A 17,169-nucleotide genomic window follows, 5' to 3' on the forward strand; every position below is an offset into this window, starting at 1 on the left:
TGATAAGAACATCATTTATTTTATCAATTTTAATTAATAACATTTAGTCACTTAAATCAACATACATAACTAACAAATGTACAGCTATTAAGTGTTTATTTTCTCCGAGAAAGAGATATTTTTATACCATTTACAGATATCAGGACTAGTTCGGCCGAAAGCTCAACTTCATGGAATGGATTGGCTGGTTTCAATTCAAAATTGCGTATCACTTTTGATATGACCGAGAGAAGTTCCAACATGGCAAATCTTTGCCCTGAAATGAAATATAACTTTAATTTTATATAACCCAATTAAATTTAATTATTAATTCATGTAAATATTACAGCTCTGATAGATCTATAAAACTGAAGTACGTGTAAAAGTATTACAGTGATCATTTAAGGTTAATTTAATGCATTATTCAAATTTTTATAGCCTTAAAGATATATCTTTAAATTCAGATCCTGAAATGATCTTCAAAACCGTCTTCAAATTGGTGTTAATCTGATAATCGGTTTTAGTAATCATGTTAAATCCGGTGAATAGGATGATACATATGGATGATAAATGGATGAATGATACTAATCATCATATATAAATTATATATGTAATACATTTTTAACTATTTTTTGTAAATTGTTAGGTAAATATTATATAATACCGATATCAGAATAGCTTTGATGTCCATAAAAATGTACAGGAGCATTTGGGATAGTTAATACTTCGCTAATTACAAGAGCTTAACCTTTTAAAATCTTCAATCTTACAATTTGGAATATGATTCATGTCTTATCCCCATAACTCAAAAAAGAATCAACGAAATTAAGAAAAACTTCAATAATTAAATGACAAATAAAATAAAATCTAAAATATTATCTAAAAATTGGCCAAGTTGTTTTTAGAGCAACCATATTCAGACAACTTTAACAGATTACATAGAGCTGTCGAGTGCACAGGGAAATGACTAATAAAACTAAATACTACGAAATCGGCAACAGTGGATCTACACGAAGGTTGAGGGGACAAAACTCCTTTGAAAAATAGATTGTATTCCTATTAATATTGAGCATATCTGAGTATTTTAGTTTGAAAACCTTTCTGTCTGAAACCACATTAACTTACCAACATTAACATCAACAAATAATGTAATCGCAATTCAATCCTACTTGAAAAATAACCCTGATATTTTGAAATTGATTTACCCCTTTGGCAAATATAATATCTCTAGATATTTAAAGTAGGTTATTAAGTAGTTATTTAACGAATTATTAATTATTCCTTGTTAAATTTAACATTTTAATGAAACACATGAATTCAACACTACAATGATATGCGCTACACAACGGTGTATTGTGTGCGGCAACTGATTTATTTTTGATCTGAATTGAATAATACGGATGTAGATGACATGTTATTCCAACAGGACAGTGTTATGTGCCACACAACATATGCATCAATGGATATTTTAAATAAATGATTAGTTTACGTAATTTCTCGTAAAGGAGAATGAATATTTGGTTAGCAATTAATGTTTTTCTGAAGTCACAGATCTACGCCAATAAGTCACAATCGACTAATATCCTCAACATTAACAATTGATCGATGTTAAAAAATGTCGTTAATACTGGTATTTTATCATTCAACATTCCTTATCGAAAAAATATCATTTAATAATAATGCATAACATAATATTTAAAGAAAACCATATCACAGACCTATACAATTTCTAAGTCCCGCACTAAAAGGAAGATAGGAAAATGGCAACCTTCCATTATTGCTTTCAAAACGTTCTGGAATAAATCGATCTGGATCAGTGTAATATTTTGGATTTCTGTGTATACCATACGTATAAAGAAGGACGTTTAATCCTTTGGGATATACTGTTCCATCTGAAATTAAAAGTATAGCAAGTGACCATGAGAGCTAAATAAAATACTAAAGTATACTATAATAGAAAAGTTGTCTTACTGTAATTAAGATCCGAAGACAATCGTCGTGCTACTAATGGAACAGATGGAAACAATCGTAAGCTTTCTTTAATTACCATTTCCAAATATTTCATTTCGTTTAATTGGTTATACGTTGGTGTAGCCTTTTTAAGGTCTGCACCGAAAAGGGACTTTTGCTCCTGCAAAACTTTCTCCTAAAAATGACTTCGTAAATATATATCGACGAGAAAACATAAAATATATTCAAGTTAATTTATTTCATAAATATCTTCTTTTCTCTAATCTTCATAAATCTATAGCTGGGACTTATAGAGTGAGGCTACTTCTCAATCAATACACTGCTCTTGGTGCTGATTTATAATTAATATACTTATACTATGAACTCCAAATACTATTAGCTTATATTTTCATTTCTATGATATTGATCTATGCCTTTTATGGAGTTACTCATTATGTTGATATCATTATAGAACTCTACTAAAAATTTGTTTAAATTTATATGTCTGAATTTACAAGTAATTTAATATACTGTTAAGTACTAGTGAGGTTTGGCATTTCTTAAAAGGTTTTAGCTAAAACTAAATCTTTAAATCAATTTAATAATTTTTATTCTTACTTCTTATTCTTCTAAAGCTTCTTCTAAGTTCAATTAGCCACGTCAAGAAACCTTTAATATTCTTAGTTGACTGACAGGTTCAAACCGCCATGTAGTCATCATGCTACGTTTTATATAGTGTAAAATATTTCCATTTATATGTCAAAAATAACCAGAGAAAGATATTGCCATACTATTTCACTTAAAAAATGTAACTGAAGAACTTTAGGCCTTATTAATTCGTATCAATCATTAGCTGAATTTGCAGCAGTATTAGAAATTATTTAAGATCCTGAATAGTTAGTATTGTACAACTTGAAGCACAAAGGCGTAAAATTAAACCGAATATAGTAGTACGATATTGTGCATCTTTAATTTCAGGTCACATGGAACCAAGCATTTATTGGACATTGCTCTACATAACAATTCTCTTGCATGTTTAATTTGAGAGTTATTTAGCCCCCAAATCTACAGCTTCAGCTACACTAACAACTATGCTCGGCCAAATGTCCTACTTTTTGATTGGAAATCCCATTGTTATTTCTATTTCTATTGAAACTATTTCAGTAGTTTACCATCGTAAAAAATGTCTTTGTTTTCTGATATATTAAAATATACGAAGTAATTAAATCGCCTTGGTACAGGTGTAAATTATATGGTAAATTTATATAATTCTTCCAATGATGTTTTTATATAAATTAAATATTTATTTCCTTACCTGTACACTAGAATGAAGCGATAAATTATATAAACAGAAAGAGATTGCTGAAGATGTTGTATCATGCCCCTAAAAATTAACTGGCAACTAATTTTTTTTATAGCTATGAATTAAAATTAGTTTACCTCAAACATAAATGTATTAACCTCATCTCTAAGCTCTATGTCACTTAAGGGTCTTCCATTAATTGTGGTTTTTATTAAGTGATCAAGAAAAACGAGTTTTTCTTTAGATTCTGTGAGAGTTTCTTTGACTTCTGGTTCGTTATTAATATATGTCTTCAATTTTTCCTTCTTTTTACCTATATAATTGTCAATGAAGTTATGGATAAACTAAAATAAATATTAAGATACTAAAAAATATTGAAACTAGATAATATATTACCTTTAATAATCTAATTTCTTTGAAATAGTTCCAAGTAAAAGGATATAGTTCAGGGTGTAGAGGCGAAACAAATCGACAGCTAATAATGTTAGAAATATTTCGAATAGAATTAATGTATCTTAGATGGGTTTCGTCTTTATCTGTGATTTGTAATCCCATAGCTGCCTCTATAAATAATATGACATATTATATATCTATATTAATATCAATTAATAATAAATATTATCAAATTCGTATTTTCAAAAAATTTTTTTTGTTTCATAAATCGACAGTATTAGTGACCCAGCAAGGATATTTACATTTTAAAATCAATTCTAACTTTACTCTCATAGCGTATGTTTCATCTATACAAAAAAGTTATTTGCATCCGAAAAACGAGCATGGTGGTTCAAGACGTAGTATTAGTCCTCGTAAAAGATAAGTTCATAGAAATTGGCAGCGAAACAACTGTCGTGAAAAAGAACAAGAAGAAAAAGTGATAGAAGAAGAGAAAGAAAAAAGGAAAAGAAAAAGTAGAAAAAAGCAAAAATGAAGGTTTATCGAGTGATGATTTACTGGATAGATGTTTCGGATTGGCAGTCACACTCAAAATGAAAATAAAGGCTTCAATTTGTTGCAAAAAGCTTCAACAGTTTGGCGATTGGCTCCAAAATATTTGCATTCAAGTTAAAAACTCGTTGAGGTATCAGAATATTTGGCTGCGTGCTTATTTAATGAAGAAACTTTCAGTATTTTAAAAATTCTGAAGGAGCGTAATATTACCGTTTTTAGTAAAAGCGTCAATTAGGCCCAAGGACTTTTCCAAGGATGTTCTGGACAAGAGTCCTCTCGGGACAGTAAAGTTGCCCGAAAAGCACAGCAGCAAGCCGAAAATTACACATATGAAACTGACGAGGGACTGCAATGTTATTCTGGGGTAGCTGATTTATAGCAAGTTATTTAAATTAATTAATTACTGTCGTGTACTTACCCCTACTGCCACTCAAACTTTCAAACTCGTTTTCTTTGAAAAATGTTTTTTCGAATTTTGCGTACATTCTAGTTCTTAGAATTTTTACCAATCGATATAAATTTTTACACATATCTTCTTAATATATATTTAGTTTCTCTATAAGCTAGGAACTATGAAAAAATTTAATTTTTACAGTAATTTTTACAGCTTTTTTCTTGCATGTAAATGTAAAGAAACACCAAAAAATATTTTTTTAATGTTAGCTGACATAGAGGAGATACTTTAAAAACTTCATAATTTAAAAAAATACCAGACCCCCAGAATATACACAAATTAACAGATGAAGGCTCACAACGCGCTCAACAGCCTATATCTTGATTGTGTGATTAAAAGCACTTTTGAAAATGTGTTTACAAACTCTTAGATACATGTATAATGTTTTGTTAAAATATGAATAAAATAAATATATTCTTAATTGACTAAAAAATCATAAATATTATGCGAAATACACTGTCCTACACCTATTTCCCCCCTTAAAAAAGTTACTTCTTTTATACAACTTTCATACAAAGGTTGTAGGTTTCATTCTAACCTGTTATACAAAGTCTACAATAATCGTATTAAGCATACAGTCTCTTTGTCATACTTCAACCGCTGTCATACAAGGACATTTTACAGAGTTAAGTGAAAACTCAAAAATATAAATTGTTTTTTTTTAAATTTTCAATCTATGACCTTATTGAATAATAAATCAGAGACGCTGTATAGAGTATAATACTGTGTTATTACCACAAATCACATTTAGTGTATATACGGAAACTAGCTTCGAGATCTCCACACTATCCTTATCAACTTCTGCATTCAATTTGTCTATAAATTTGTCGGAAATTCTCTCGAATATTGGTACAAAAGATTTTAATATTGAGAAATGAAAAGATGGTGTTATCGCTTTTCGATGCAGTTTCCAATGAAGTCCTGAAAAAAAATGAATTGCACGTGATTCTTGTGATGATATAATTTTAGTCACCAGTCGATGTAAGAAGACCATTGCCTAACCAACCATGAAGATAGGTGTATTGGTATCCCTTATCTATGTGATCAGAAGAGTTGTATATAAATTGAGTAAGATCATAATCCATAGTCATAAGTAGAACACTTAAAGGCCCGTCATGTACTAATATTGTTTCACCAAATATGTCCATCCAACCAGATATAGTTTTTAGAAATACTGGAAAAGAAAAATTAACAATTAATTAAAATTAACAACGTTTAAAATACCGAGGCTATAATTTGACCTATACAGAACCAATGGTTAATGGTTATTGTACTTTCGCATATATTATATAATTGTACATAATAAATTTGACGAAAGCCTCATTATAATTCTATGAAATGAGTTTTTAATTACACAGTAGACATATAAATAACAAAATGCATAAGCAGAATTAATTAATTTATTATGAATTAGCAATTAAACTAGTTTTGATTTAACATTGAATATATTTTCGCTTAAACTTCTAAAATAAAATAGCATTAAAAGTTAGGCTAGAATAAGTACATCTAAAATATAAATAGCATTCCCATTTTTGTCCGGGTTTTATTCCACTATCAGTATATTCAAAAATTCCAAGTAGTAGCTCTATTTATATTAGGCACTTGAATGTATTTTGATCAAAGATATCTATTGTTGAAAAAACTACCATATATCTAATTGTTAAATTTAATGGTTGACACCTTTTAACTGGTACTTGAAGAATTAAAAAAGATTGAAGACGTTGAATGGCTAAATTTATTGGTCGATATCTTCAAAGCTTTATATACGATTAGAAAGATGAAAATGAAAATAAAATGGTTATCATACAAATTGACTGAAAATGAAGTTTACAACCATTGCAAAATCGGGATTTCATTACTTCCCAGGGAAAAAATAATTTTGGGTGGTACTTTGTGAATGAATATTAAAAATTGATCTCATCAATACCGCAGCGGTATATTCATGGCCATAAAGTCGGCTTCTGAATATAGTGGAATCACTACGGTATAGCTTATTATAAGCTGCTAAAACCCGATAAAACTGTTGCTGCAGATGTATACCTAGGTCAATTAAAAAAATGTAATGACCTGTTGTTACAAAATAGTAGTAATTGCGAGTAACAGAATCTAAGGTTTTGAAAAAAATGTTTGGGATGCACTTTTGCAGCTCAAAGAACAATCTTTTCTATTCATCCCATCCATCAGGCATTGACACTCTCTGGTTATCATTTGTTTAGATTAGTTTAGAACAGTTTTGTCTTTTTTAACGACAATTTCAAAATACAGATATCATAACCTTGGCAGTCCACTTTTGTGTTTTTGGTCGCTCTTTACGGTCTACTCAATTGCTCTCTTCTTATATATATTTCAGCCGTCGGCTATATTTTGCTATATTCCATAATGGTATGGTGAATTTTTTTTAAGTTTTAAATGACATTTGATGATTTTGGATAATCTGAGTCTATACGACTGGATTTAAATTTATACCACCCATAGAAATACCAACCTATTTAACAACTTAACATTACCCTTAATATTCAAACTGAAATCATGAACCAAACCCTGATAACAAATAATGATGTCAAATACTAAGCAATGGTTACTCTACTAACATTCTCTCGATAGTGTTTGAGAAAATATTACTTGACAAACTAGCCAATGTTGAAATATCAGTTTCGATTCAGACAAAAATCCTTGACTGTCAGTCGACCAGGTTCACAGTTTATCAGACATCATCGCCAGACTTACTTAAAAGTTTAATCAATACGTTCGATATAGTTTGGAACAAAAGTATAAATATATTAATCATAGAATAAGACTTCGTTTTACATTAAACCTAAAACAATTATAATGAAATGTTTACAGCTATGGAGTTGTACCGGGAACAGCAATAGATACCCAGAAAACCCAATAGTCTAAGCAGATATTATAGTATTAATTAGAAAACACGAAGTTTCCGTTATATTCCAAAAATGATTTCAGTAAAGAGGAATAAATCCCGAGAACATGTATAATAATGAGCGAATGGAGAGGGTTTATATTGAAGAAAAGTACAGTATTAAAAAATAGATAGAATAATTTAAATATATCATAATCAAAATTTACAAACTTATGCAAAGCAATACGAATGATCCGCACAAAATATATTAAAAATAATAAATAAAAAACTATAGTAGAGTAAAATTAACATTGTATTATATTACCTTTAGGTCCTGCTATAAGATCCAAAGTATTCCCGAAAATCGGTACAGGCTTAGGACCGGGAACATTTTGAAAATATTTTTTCCTAATATGATGTTTACTCCAAATACTCCACAATATAAGCACAATAACACTTAACACTAAAATAATGACAATCATGGTATGTCTGCACAAATTCCAATATTACTGTAATGTTGTTCTCGATGTTTAATTTGAGTTTTAAATATCTATGATTATGTATACTACTATCTATATAGATAGTATTGGTTTTATACAACTTGTCCTACTACTAAGAATGATAACGCTATAATGATTAATTCTTACTAATAATTCTTTAATTAAATAACAATTAGTGACGTTAAATATATGTTGTTTACTATGGTTACGACAATCCATGTATGGAGATAAAAACAATATTTTAAAGGTCGGAACATAATTTTTCTACTATGTTTATTCATGTCATATATATATAAACACGTGTATCTGTATATTATTATTTAATTCAGAATCAATGTCACTGTCGTGGCGAAGATATTTTTCCGTAAAGTAATATTTTAATAGTTATATTTGATAACCAGTATTTAATTTTTCTTTATGCCTATATGAGGGTATAACAACAACTATTTAAAATATAAATGATAACAAATATATATTCTTCTTGTTTCTGGGGCATTTTCTCTCGTAGGTCATTTGAAATACAAATTATATATACGTAATACATTACATTTACATTACAATTACTACAATTATTACTACAATTACCGAGACCGTCCTTATCCACTTGTAAATTTGTAAAAAAATTGTTTCTATAAAGAAAATTAAGACGTTAAGACAGACTTATATTTCCATATTAATATTAATATACCTTTGAACAACACTAAACTATGACGCAGACTCGAAACAACCAATCCCTGTGATCTAGTGTAGTTGTGTAGTGAAATGTGGCAAAAATACTGAAGAGCGATAGTGATGATAAAAAACAAATTCTTGGAAGAAATACACGTTTCATCTGATACTATATTGTGAAAGTGCTTCAATTATATTTATTCACAGAGTTTTCACCTGAAGTCCAGTCCATTACGTAGATATGGTGGGTTTAAATTACACAATAAGCAATATTAAAGGTATGCAATATTTCCACATAATAGTTAGCACTATCCGCTACCTCCACTACAATATGCAATATGCAAAGATTCATACTTTATATATCCAATTATCAATTCCTCTACTAGAATTGCCCTTCCCTTTAACCATGATAAACAATTTCGTTCTTAAATGTTGCTGAAGATGGGCTATATAGGTCGGGATATAGAGAAACCTCATTTAAAAGACATTAAATGGGGTCTGATTCGATGCTGACCCTATAGTTATGAAAATAGAAATATAAAAGTATGTAAAAGAGTAGAGATATTAACGTTGTTAAAATATTAAAATGCAATAAGGAAAGCATTAATTAATTGGTAATAAATAAAACAGCACCATAACATAGAATATATGAAATATAAAAAGAATGTCTTAAATAGGAACATGTGAAACAAAGTTTCATTTTTTGTTTTTGTATTGCTAGACCACTAGAAATATAAAATGAGTATGACAAATTTGACGTAAGAAATTTTTTAAAAAAATATTGAACTAAACAAATTTTTCTTTATTCGATCGAGAAAATACCGCACTTGAATAATCGCACTTCTGCGGTAACTGCGAGTTCAAATACCAATAGGGTATGGGGTATATGAATATAATTTATGTTTCTGAATGTTTATAAATATGATTATCATCCGGTAAGAAACATTTACCTAACAGCCATTAAAACTTGTTTAACTCAGTAAAAGTAGAAGAGTTAGCCGTTCAGTATCAATTTTTAATCACAATAAAGACATACTAATAATTTAAGTAATAATAAACATAAATAATATAGTCTGCTAAGTTGACAGAGCTTCCTTTAAGTGAGAGTTTTTTTTAACATTTATTTTCTTATAATGAATTATTCAAGGCGTATTATTTTGATTGAAATAATTTATAGAGACGCATTCATTTACGTCTATTTTTCTCGTATTATTCAAGGTCGTGAAACGGTTTCCGTGATAAGGCTTAATTATAAGGGAAACCGTATTATAATTGGGCTATATTTGATATATGTATTTATATTAATAAAACGAATATTGATATTAAAATTTTTAGCAGTAGCTCTATCGTGCAAAATCGCGATTTTATAACATTCGTGTGTAGGATAATTAAATATCCGTGGTTTCATGGCATTCCTTCAAACAAATAAACTAGTAAAGGAAGCCCTTCAGTGTGGAGTTAAAATTTAATGTTTTTTAATCACTCAAGTCAGGCTAGATATAATAACATCAGACCTAATTATTTCCTTTGTAAAGTATAACATTATTTATGTTAGCAATAATATTTTATTGATTTAGGTATAATATAATTGGAATTAATTCTCCTATAAAATAGTATACGCCGTTATATTCGTTTTTAATTGCAGTTTTGAAGAATTTTATTAAGAATATACTTCTTGCCAACTAACCGTTGTCTGGGCTGGACCTATTCCTTACCATGGATTCTCAAATATCAACAGCGTTCAGCCTACTTACTTTTGAGTGATCAATCTACAGTCCATCCAAAATAACAGTGAAGTAACGTCATCGCGACGTCGAGTGCATTTCCTATGCCAATTTATAGGTTCATTTTAAAATAGGTATTTTTTCTTTACATTTTGTTCTAGTTAAAAGGAGATACGATGCTGTCTGATATGCCCGAACATGCAACCAAATATAAAATTTGCCTAATTGTCAAATATCTGTAAAATTGTTCAAAATATTAGTAATAATAACACAAGTAACAAGTGTAGCAAAAGACCGCTACTATATTAAATGCGCGCCATCTTGGTTATGTGACAGTTTCGCTTTAACCATTTGTGTGTGTAAACGTCCATATTATATTATGGATAAATAAACGTCATAAGAACAAGCAGAACTAGTGACAACATTTATTAAAAATAATCGTTTCATTATTGCCACTCAGCGAAAATTGCGTCAACAATATCCTAATCGTCCAGTGCCTCACTAAACCACAATTTATCGTTTACATGCGAATTTTCGACAGTACGGTACGACAGCAGAGAGGCCTCGTTCTGGAAGACAATGGACGTCTCGTAACGGTGAAAATGGCTCTGGTGAGCGATAGTGTTTCAGAGTCTCCAGAAACATCAATTCGGAAACGTGGTTCATAGTTACACATTTCTGCACGCACTTTAAAGTACATTTTGAAAACTGTTTCGAAAATGTACCCGTACAAAATTCAATTAGTCCAAAGAATGGCTACCGAGAGACCCCTTGAATCAGTACAATAATGCAGTCCTAACGCTGTTTGGTGAATTGGAAGATTTTTCGTCTAAATTGATAATGAGCGATGAAGCCCGTATTCTTCTTACTAGCCACGTCAATAAACATAACAGTTGATTTTGGGGAACACAGAATCCACAATTAATTCATGAAACATCATTTCATCCATTAAAAACAACCGTATGGCGTAAGTCTTCCTGTTGGAAAAACAATTGGTCTCTATTTTTTTGAAAATTACCAAGGTGTTGTAGTTACTGCTGAACTGTACCAAGACATGATTCGACATTTTCTTGTGCCTGAAATGGAAGAGCAAGGACTAGAAGATATGTGGTTTCAGGAAGATGGGGCCACAGCACACATGGCTCATTCAATAATTTAATTATTGAATGAGGTTTTTTACGAAGACTAATTTCGCCAAGTGGCGATTTAGCATGGTCAGCCAGATCTCCGGATTTAATAGCACTAGACTATATCTTATGGACATTACTAAAATAAAAAGTTTATGTAAATAAGCTCAAAACGATGTAACATCTTAAAGACTGTATTCATCACAAAATTGAACAAATTCAGTCTCAGATGTTATGTGTATGTTATGAATAGTGCCTTAAACGGAGGCGAAAGTTGCATAGCCCATTGCGGTCACCATTTAGCCGATATAATTTTTCAATCATAATGAAGAAAATTTAAAGACCAAATAAACTGTTTATGAAAACCAAACTTACCTACCTTTTCTTTGTAAGACAAATTGTAAGTTAATCGGCAACGAATTATATTAATAATTTTAAAAATATATGTTATTTTAACTGCATTTCATGACTAGTTTCTTTATACATTGATTAACTGAATAATTAACACCGAATGGAAAACTATTTTTTTATGTAGAGAAAAGTCAAAACCTTCAAATGTATAGTTAGGTTAGGTTTTAACCGTAATTTAGATTTCTGTTTCATATATTGACTAACTAATATCGTTGAACAAAATCGAATTATTCCGTATATTTAATAGGTCAATTGAAATGTCCCCGGCCTGACACATAGATGGCGTTACTAGAATTAAATCCACATGTTTTTTTTTTGTTAAATTCGGATCATCATTTTGTGAATTATAACATTTTGGAGTGAAGCAACTTTTGTTATTGTGAAAAAAATGGATAAAAAGGAATTTCGCGTGTTGATAAAATATTGCTTTTTGAAGGGAAAAAATACAGTTGAGCAAACACTTGGATTGATGCCGAGTTTCCGGACACTAACCCAGGAAAATCATCTATCGAGGATTGGTATGCTAAGTTTACACGTGGTGATATGAGCACCGAAGAGGATGAACGCAGTTAACGCCCAAAAGAGGTTGTTACCGACAGAAACATTAAAAAAATCCACAAAATGATTTTGAATGACCGTAAATTGAAACTGAATAAAATAGCAGCCACACCAAAGATATCAACTGAACGTGTACATTATATAACTCACGAATATTTGGTTATGAGAAAGCTCTGTGTAAAGTGGGTGCCGCGCGAACTCAATTTTGACCAAAATCAACGACGAATTGATGATTCGAAGCAGTGTTTGAATATGATCAAGCGTAATAAACCCGAGTTTTTACGTCGATATATGACAATGGATGAAATATGGCTCCATCAGTTCACTCCGAAGTCTAATCGACAGTTATCCGAGTGGACTGCATACGATGAACCCGCTCCAAAGCGTGGGAAAACGCGACAGTCAGCTGGCAAGATTATGTCGTCTGTATTTTGGGATGCGCATGGAATAATTTTCATTGACTACCTTGGAAAAGGAAGGACCGTCAACAGCGACTACCACATAGCGTTATTGGACCGTTTGAATAACGAAATCGCCAAAAAAACGGCCGCATTTGAAGAAAAAGAAAGTGCTACTTCAGCAAGACAATGCAGTGTCATAAGTCAGTGAAAACGATTGCAAAAATCCATTCATCCACTGTTTTCTCCAGATCTGGCCCCCCATGACTATTTCCTGTTCTCAGATCTCAAAAGAATGCTCGCTGGGAGGAAATTTTCGTCGAATGAATAGGAGATATTGAACATATGAACTGAGGCCTATTTTTTCAATTGACCTTTTATTATTTACTTATTTATGCCACTATTGATTTTTCAGTATTCATTAATCTTGAAAATTACTGGGAGATAGAAAAAACTGGTTAATTTTAGTACTTATTAATTTCGATGTTAAGACAGATAGTCCACAGTAGTGGTGATTGCTTATGGATCGTAGCGGTACTTCGATCATTTCAATAAATTAAAATTGTAGCAACCTGAAAGCGTTATACTGCTGTAAAATTCTTATAGAAGCTCCAAATTACTTGAACTGCTACCTTTAGAAGCTTATATAATTTTTTCTGGAATTTTGCTACATTACCGTTAATCTTGCCCAGGCATCCTGCCAGTGATTTGTTATAAATGTATCTTTGATATAATTTAATGATAACAAAGTATACTAATAATATAAAAAATCCAAACAATATTAACAATATAACATATTAACTAATAAAAATTTCTGAATCCTAAAATTGTAGTTAGATTTCAAGCATTGTTAGGAACTGACGTATACAGACGTAACGTTACTGTAATAACAATCTCCAGATATTTAATTTCATTCAGAATACCAAATGATGGCATCGCGTTCTTCAAATCATCCCCTAGCATAGCATGCTGCTGGTCGATTATTTTCGCTCCTTGATAAATAGAGCGCCATTGATCGTAATATAGTGAACACATTTGTCCGTAAATAAATCTATAGTCGAATAATGTCAGTTGTAACTTGGGTAAAACTCGAAGATAGTTAATTTAAATTCACTTAGAAAATCCTAATATTTAAGGGCGTAACGACTCGGTAAACACAATAAATGCACCTTCACTGCTTTATTGCGTTTAGTTTTCAATATATATTCGTTCCAAAAGAGTCGGAACAAATTCAAGGACAATGGTAGAAATAATAATGTTGTTCTCTCAAAGTGTCTCTGTAACTGTCATCAACAATTTCACTCTCACAAAAGATTGACATTTTGTTGGTCACAAAACATAGAAACATAGAATGGGAACTTAAATGGGCACACCCGTAGAGATCTTTTCAGCATCAAAATTACTAGAGGGTCAGAGGTAGAAAGATTATAGATTTGTTTTTTTTCTTTCGTTTTAAAATTTTGTGACATCTTCGTGACAGGTTATAATTGTTTTTTTTTCAATTTGTGCGTATAATTGTAAGGAAATTTATTATTATAGAATGATTTGTGTAGTATTTAACATAAATATTTGTAAATATAATAAATTGTAAATAAATGTAAAATCCTAATATAAGTGTTATTTTCCAAGATGTGAAGGTTCAAATAAAATTAATTATAAGCTTCAGTGAACCTCTTATAATCCTCCTACATGAAGTTTTCGAACAGTAAGTTTTATTATTTGCACTTCAAACCTACTGCACGATTATGGAATCAAATGTGGAATATAATTAAATAACCATATTATGCATGTGTATCTTTACATATGGCTACCAGTAAATATTGGAATCAGCAAGAATCTTAGAATAGAATTAGAAGTAAGTACAAATATCATATTATTTACAAAGGGCGTAAATTGAGACGTTTTCAAACTAAAAACACATATTTCTCCGCAGGTGCTTTTGAAGCAGGCGAGTATGCGCCTTCAACTTTATGCTGATAAGAACTATGCAGTATAACACCAAAAAGTACCACAGCATATATAGGTAATATTTGAAACAAGAATTAATAAGAATGCCGGCTTGGTGGCGCAGTGGTAAAGGCGATGGGACGGTCCTCCTACTGTTGCGATAGCCGCGGGTTCGAAACCTGCTGGGCCATGGTCGTAAATTTATGTTTGTGATTGTTTAAAATTTGTAAATATTCTAGGCAAGAGTGTAAAATCCGACAAGAAAAATGATTCCAGTCACGCCACTAACCAGGCTTTATAAGACCGGATATATTCTGGGATGATTTCTAAAGTTGATCACTCGCCAGTCGGTAGGCTTAATGCTGAGAACAGTGGTTCGGAGCCCACGTCCGGCCCAATCCAGATAAACCCATATATATATATATATATATATATATATATATATATATATATATATATATATATATATATATATATATATATATATATATATATATATATATGGAGGAAAAGGAGGTTTCATAATCAAAACTGTAACATTTTATATTTATATACTAAATTCTGTAAATTTACATTTTATTTTAAGGCAATTAGAAAATTAGTTGTTAAATCAGTTATTGTTTCTTTATGTATCCTGGAAATGTGTTTAATTAAAATTTTGTATTTTAATTCTACCCTGTAATATAAATAATATTTTTAAAATTCCCCCTGTAGTAAATAAACCCGCTTTGTGCACCCCCTTGTAGCTCAGAAGAACAAAACTTGGTTAGAACTTTATACATCATTGTTCCTAAAAATGTTGAATATGATTTAAACTATCGGCCACTATTATCAAACAGCGATTAAACATTAAAAATAATGTCTGGGCATTGACCTTTAATACTTTAACACGATTTATATTTAAAAATAGTTTTTTTTTTTGAAAATCAAGTGAATAGTAATAATATGTTAACGGTTATCAAGAATAGAGTTGAGCTATGTAGTGAATGTTTGTGGTAAATATACTTTGTGAATATATTTCACATTTATTATTATTTAGTCACAAATTTACTATCTGAGAAATTTCTTCAATTTTATTTTTAACACAGAGGAGACGACCTGACTTTGGTTATTGAAGCCAATCAAATGTGCGACGAGTTACCTATGATAACCTGACCGATGACCAGCGGGATATGGATAAGATATTTTTTAAATAATATCGGGCTTCAAAAAGTAAATAAGGAACTCACTAAAAAGTAAAAAAATTATCAAACTTAGATTTTTAACACTAAATAAAAGGTTTTAAAATAAAATATGTACATTTTTAGCGAGTTCCTTATTTATTTTTTGAATTTGGATCAATTTATTTAAATATATTTTATTTTTCTCTTTATAGTTTTAGATATGTACTCTTGTACTATTTGCTAAGCAAACTCTTACGAAAAACTCCTCAAAGGCCCCTGAAGGGTATGGCGATCCGGTCGCTGCTTTAATTATCAGCTCACCTAAATAACTTCAAAGTATAAAATTATTTGTCTGTACGTCCCCATTATATTTAAAGAAATATCATCTAAATCCTAACAGTTGAGAGGTTGTGACTTCCATAATATCAGCTCAGCAATAGATTCCACCATCAAATTCTGACTTGGTTCCAATGTGACCATCTCGGAAGTGCACTCCTTCTAATAAAGATATAAATTTGAAAGTCGGTCCACAGTTGACGGGGAAATCGGCCAACATACATAAAAAATACAGGCATAAAAAATAGAGAAACATGGAACCTCCTCCTTTTTTGAAGTCGGTTAAAAATAATAATAATTGTTAACAAAATCTTAAACAAGGATACATTTAGTAATTCCTAATAACACTTGCTAATGATTTTTTAATTTAACGCTTTTAAAATAACACTCTTGCACTAGTTTCAGCTGGAACCTTAATTATAATAAATTGATCAATTAATATTGATTTAGTAAATTACTGTTACAACACTGTGTCCTATATTTCCTACAAGTATTTATTATATTATCTTAATTATTTGGACAGAAGTATACTAATAGACCAGGAGAGAAAAATCTATGGGCTACTTCTAAATTTAAGGCTATATCCAACGAAAACTTATCTTCAGTATTTCTTACATAAGGGAATAGTATTGAACTAATTACTCTATTACTAATTCATATCAACAGTTTTCTGGGCCAGCTTGGTTGCCGCACTGGTCAAGGGTCCTCCTACTGTTGCCATAGTCGCGGGTTCGAATTTCATCAGGGTGTATACTCGATATTAGGATAAATGTTTATATATCTATATATGAATCAGCTTAGCGAAAATTTTGCTTTCCTTTTAAACAGTGCTAAGGCTTATATTG

The 17,169-nt window shown here is 30.5% G+C and overlaps 1 protein-coding gene across 1 annotated transcript; it reads right to left on the reverse strand.

Moving 5' to 3' along the window:
• On the reverse strand, positions 1–8,214 carry LOC143202055 (cytochrome P450 4d2). The gene is made up of 9 exons (XM_076413327.1): positions 7,817–8,214; positions 5,608–5,808; positions 5,370–5,555; positions 3,629–3,795; positions 3,370–3,576; positions 3,245–3,313; positions 1,951–2,125; positions 1,698–1,871; positions 1–256 (listed from the first exon to the last, which is right to left on the reverse strand). The coding sequence occupies exons 1-9, from the start codon at positions 7,971–7,973 to the stop codon at positions 96–98; spliced, it is 1,497 nt and encodes a 498-aa protein (XP_076269442.1). The 5' UTR covers positions 7,974–8,214; the 3' UTR covers positions 1–95.
• Between the last annotated feature and the right edge of the window lie 8,955 nt (positions 8,215–17,169).

This window comes from Rhynchophorus ferrugineus, unplaced genomic scaffold, assembly GCF_030347505.1.
Source record: "Rhynchophorus ferrugineus isolate W39M unplaced genomic scaffold, kcgeb_rfMv2 rfM9, whole genome shotgun sequence".
Classification (NCBI taxonomy): Eukaryota; Metazoa; Arthropoda; class Insecta; order Coleoptera; family Curculionidae; genus Rhynchophorus; species Rhynchophorus ferrugineus.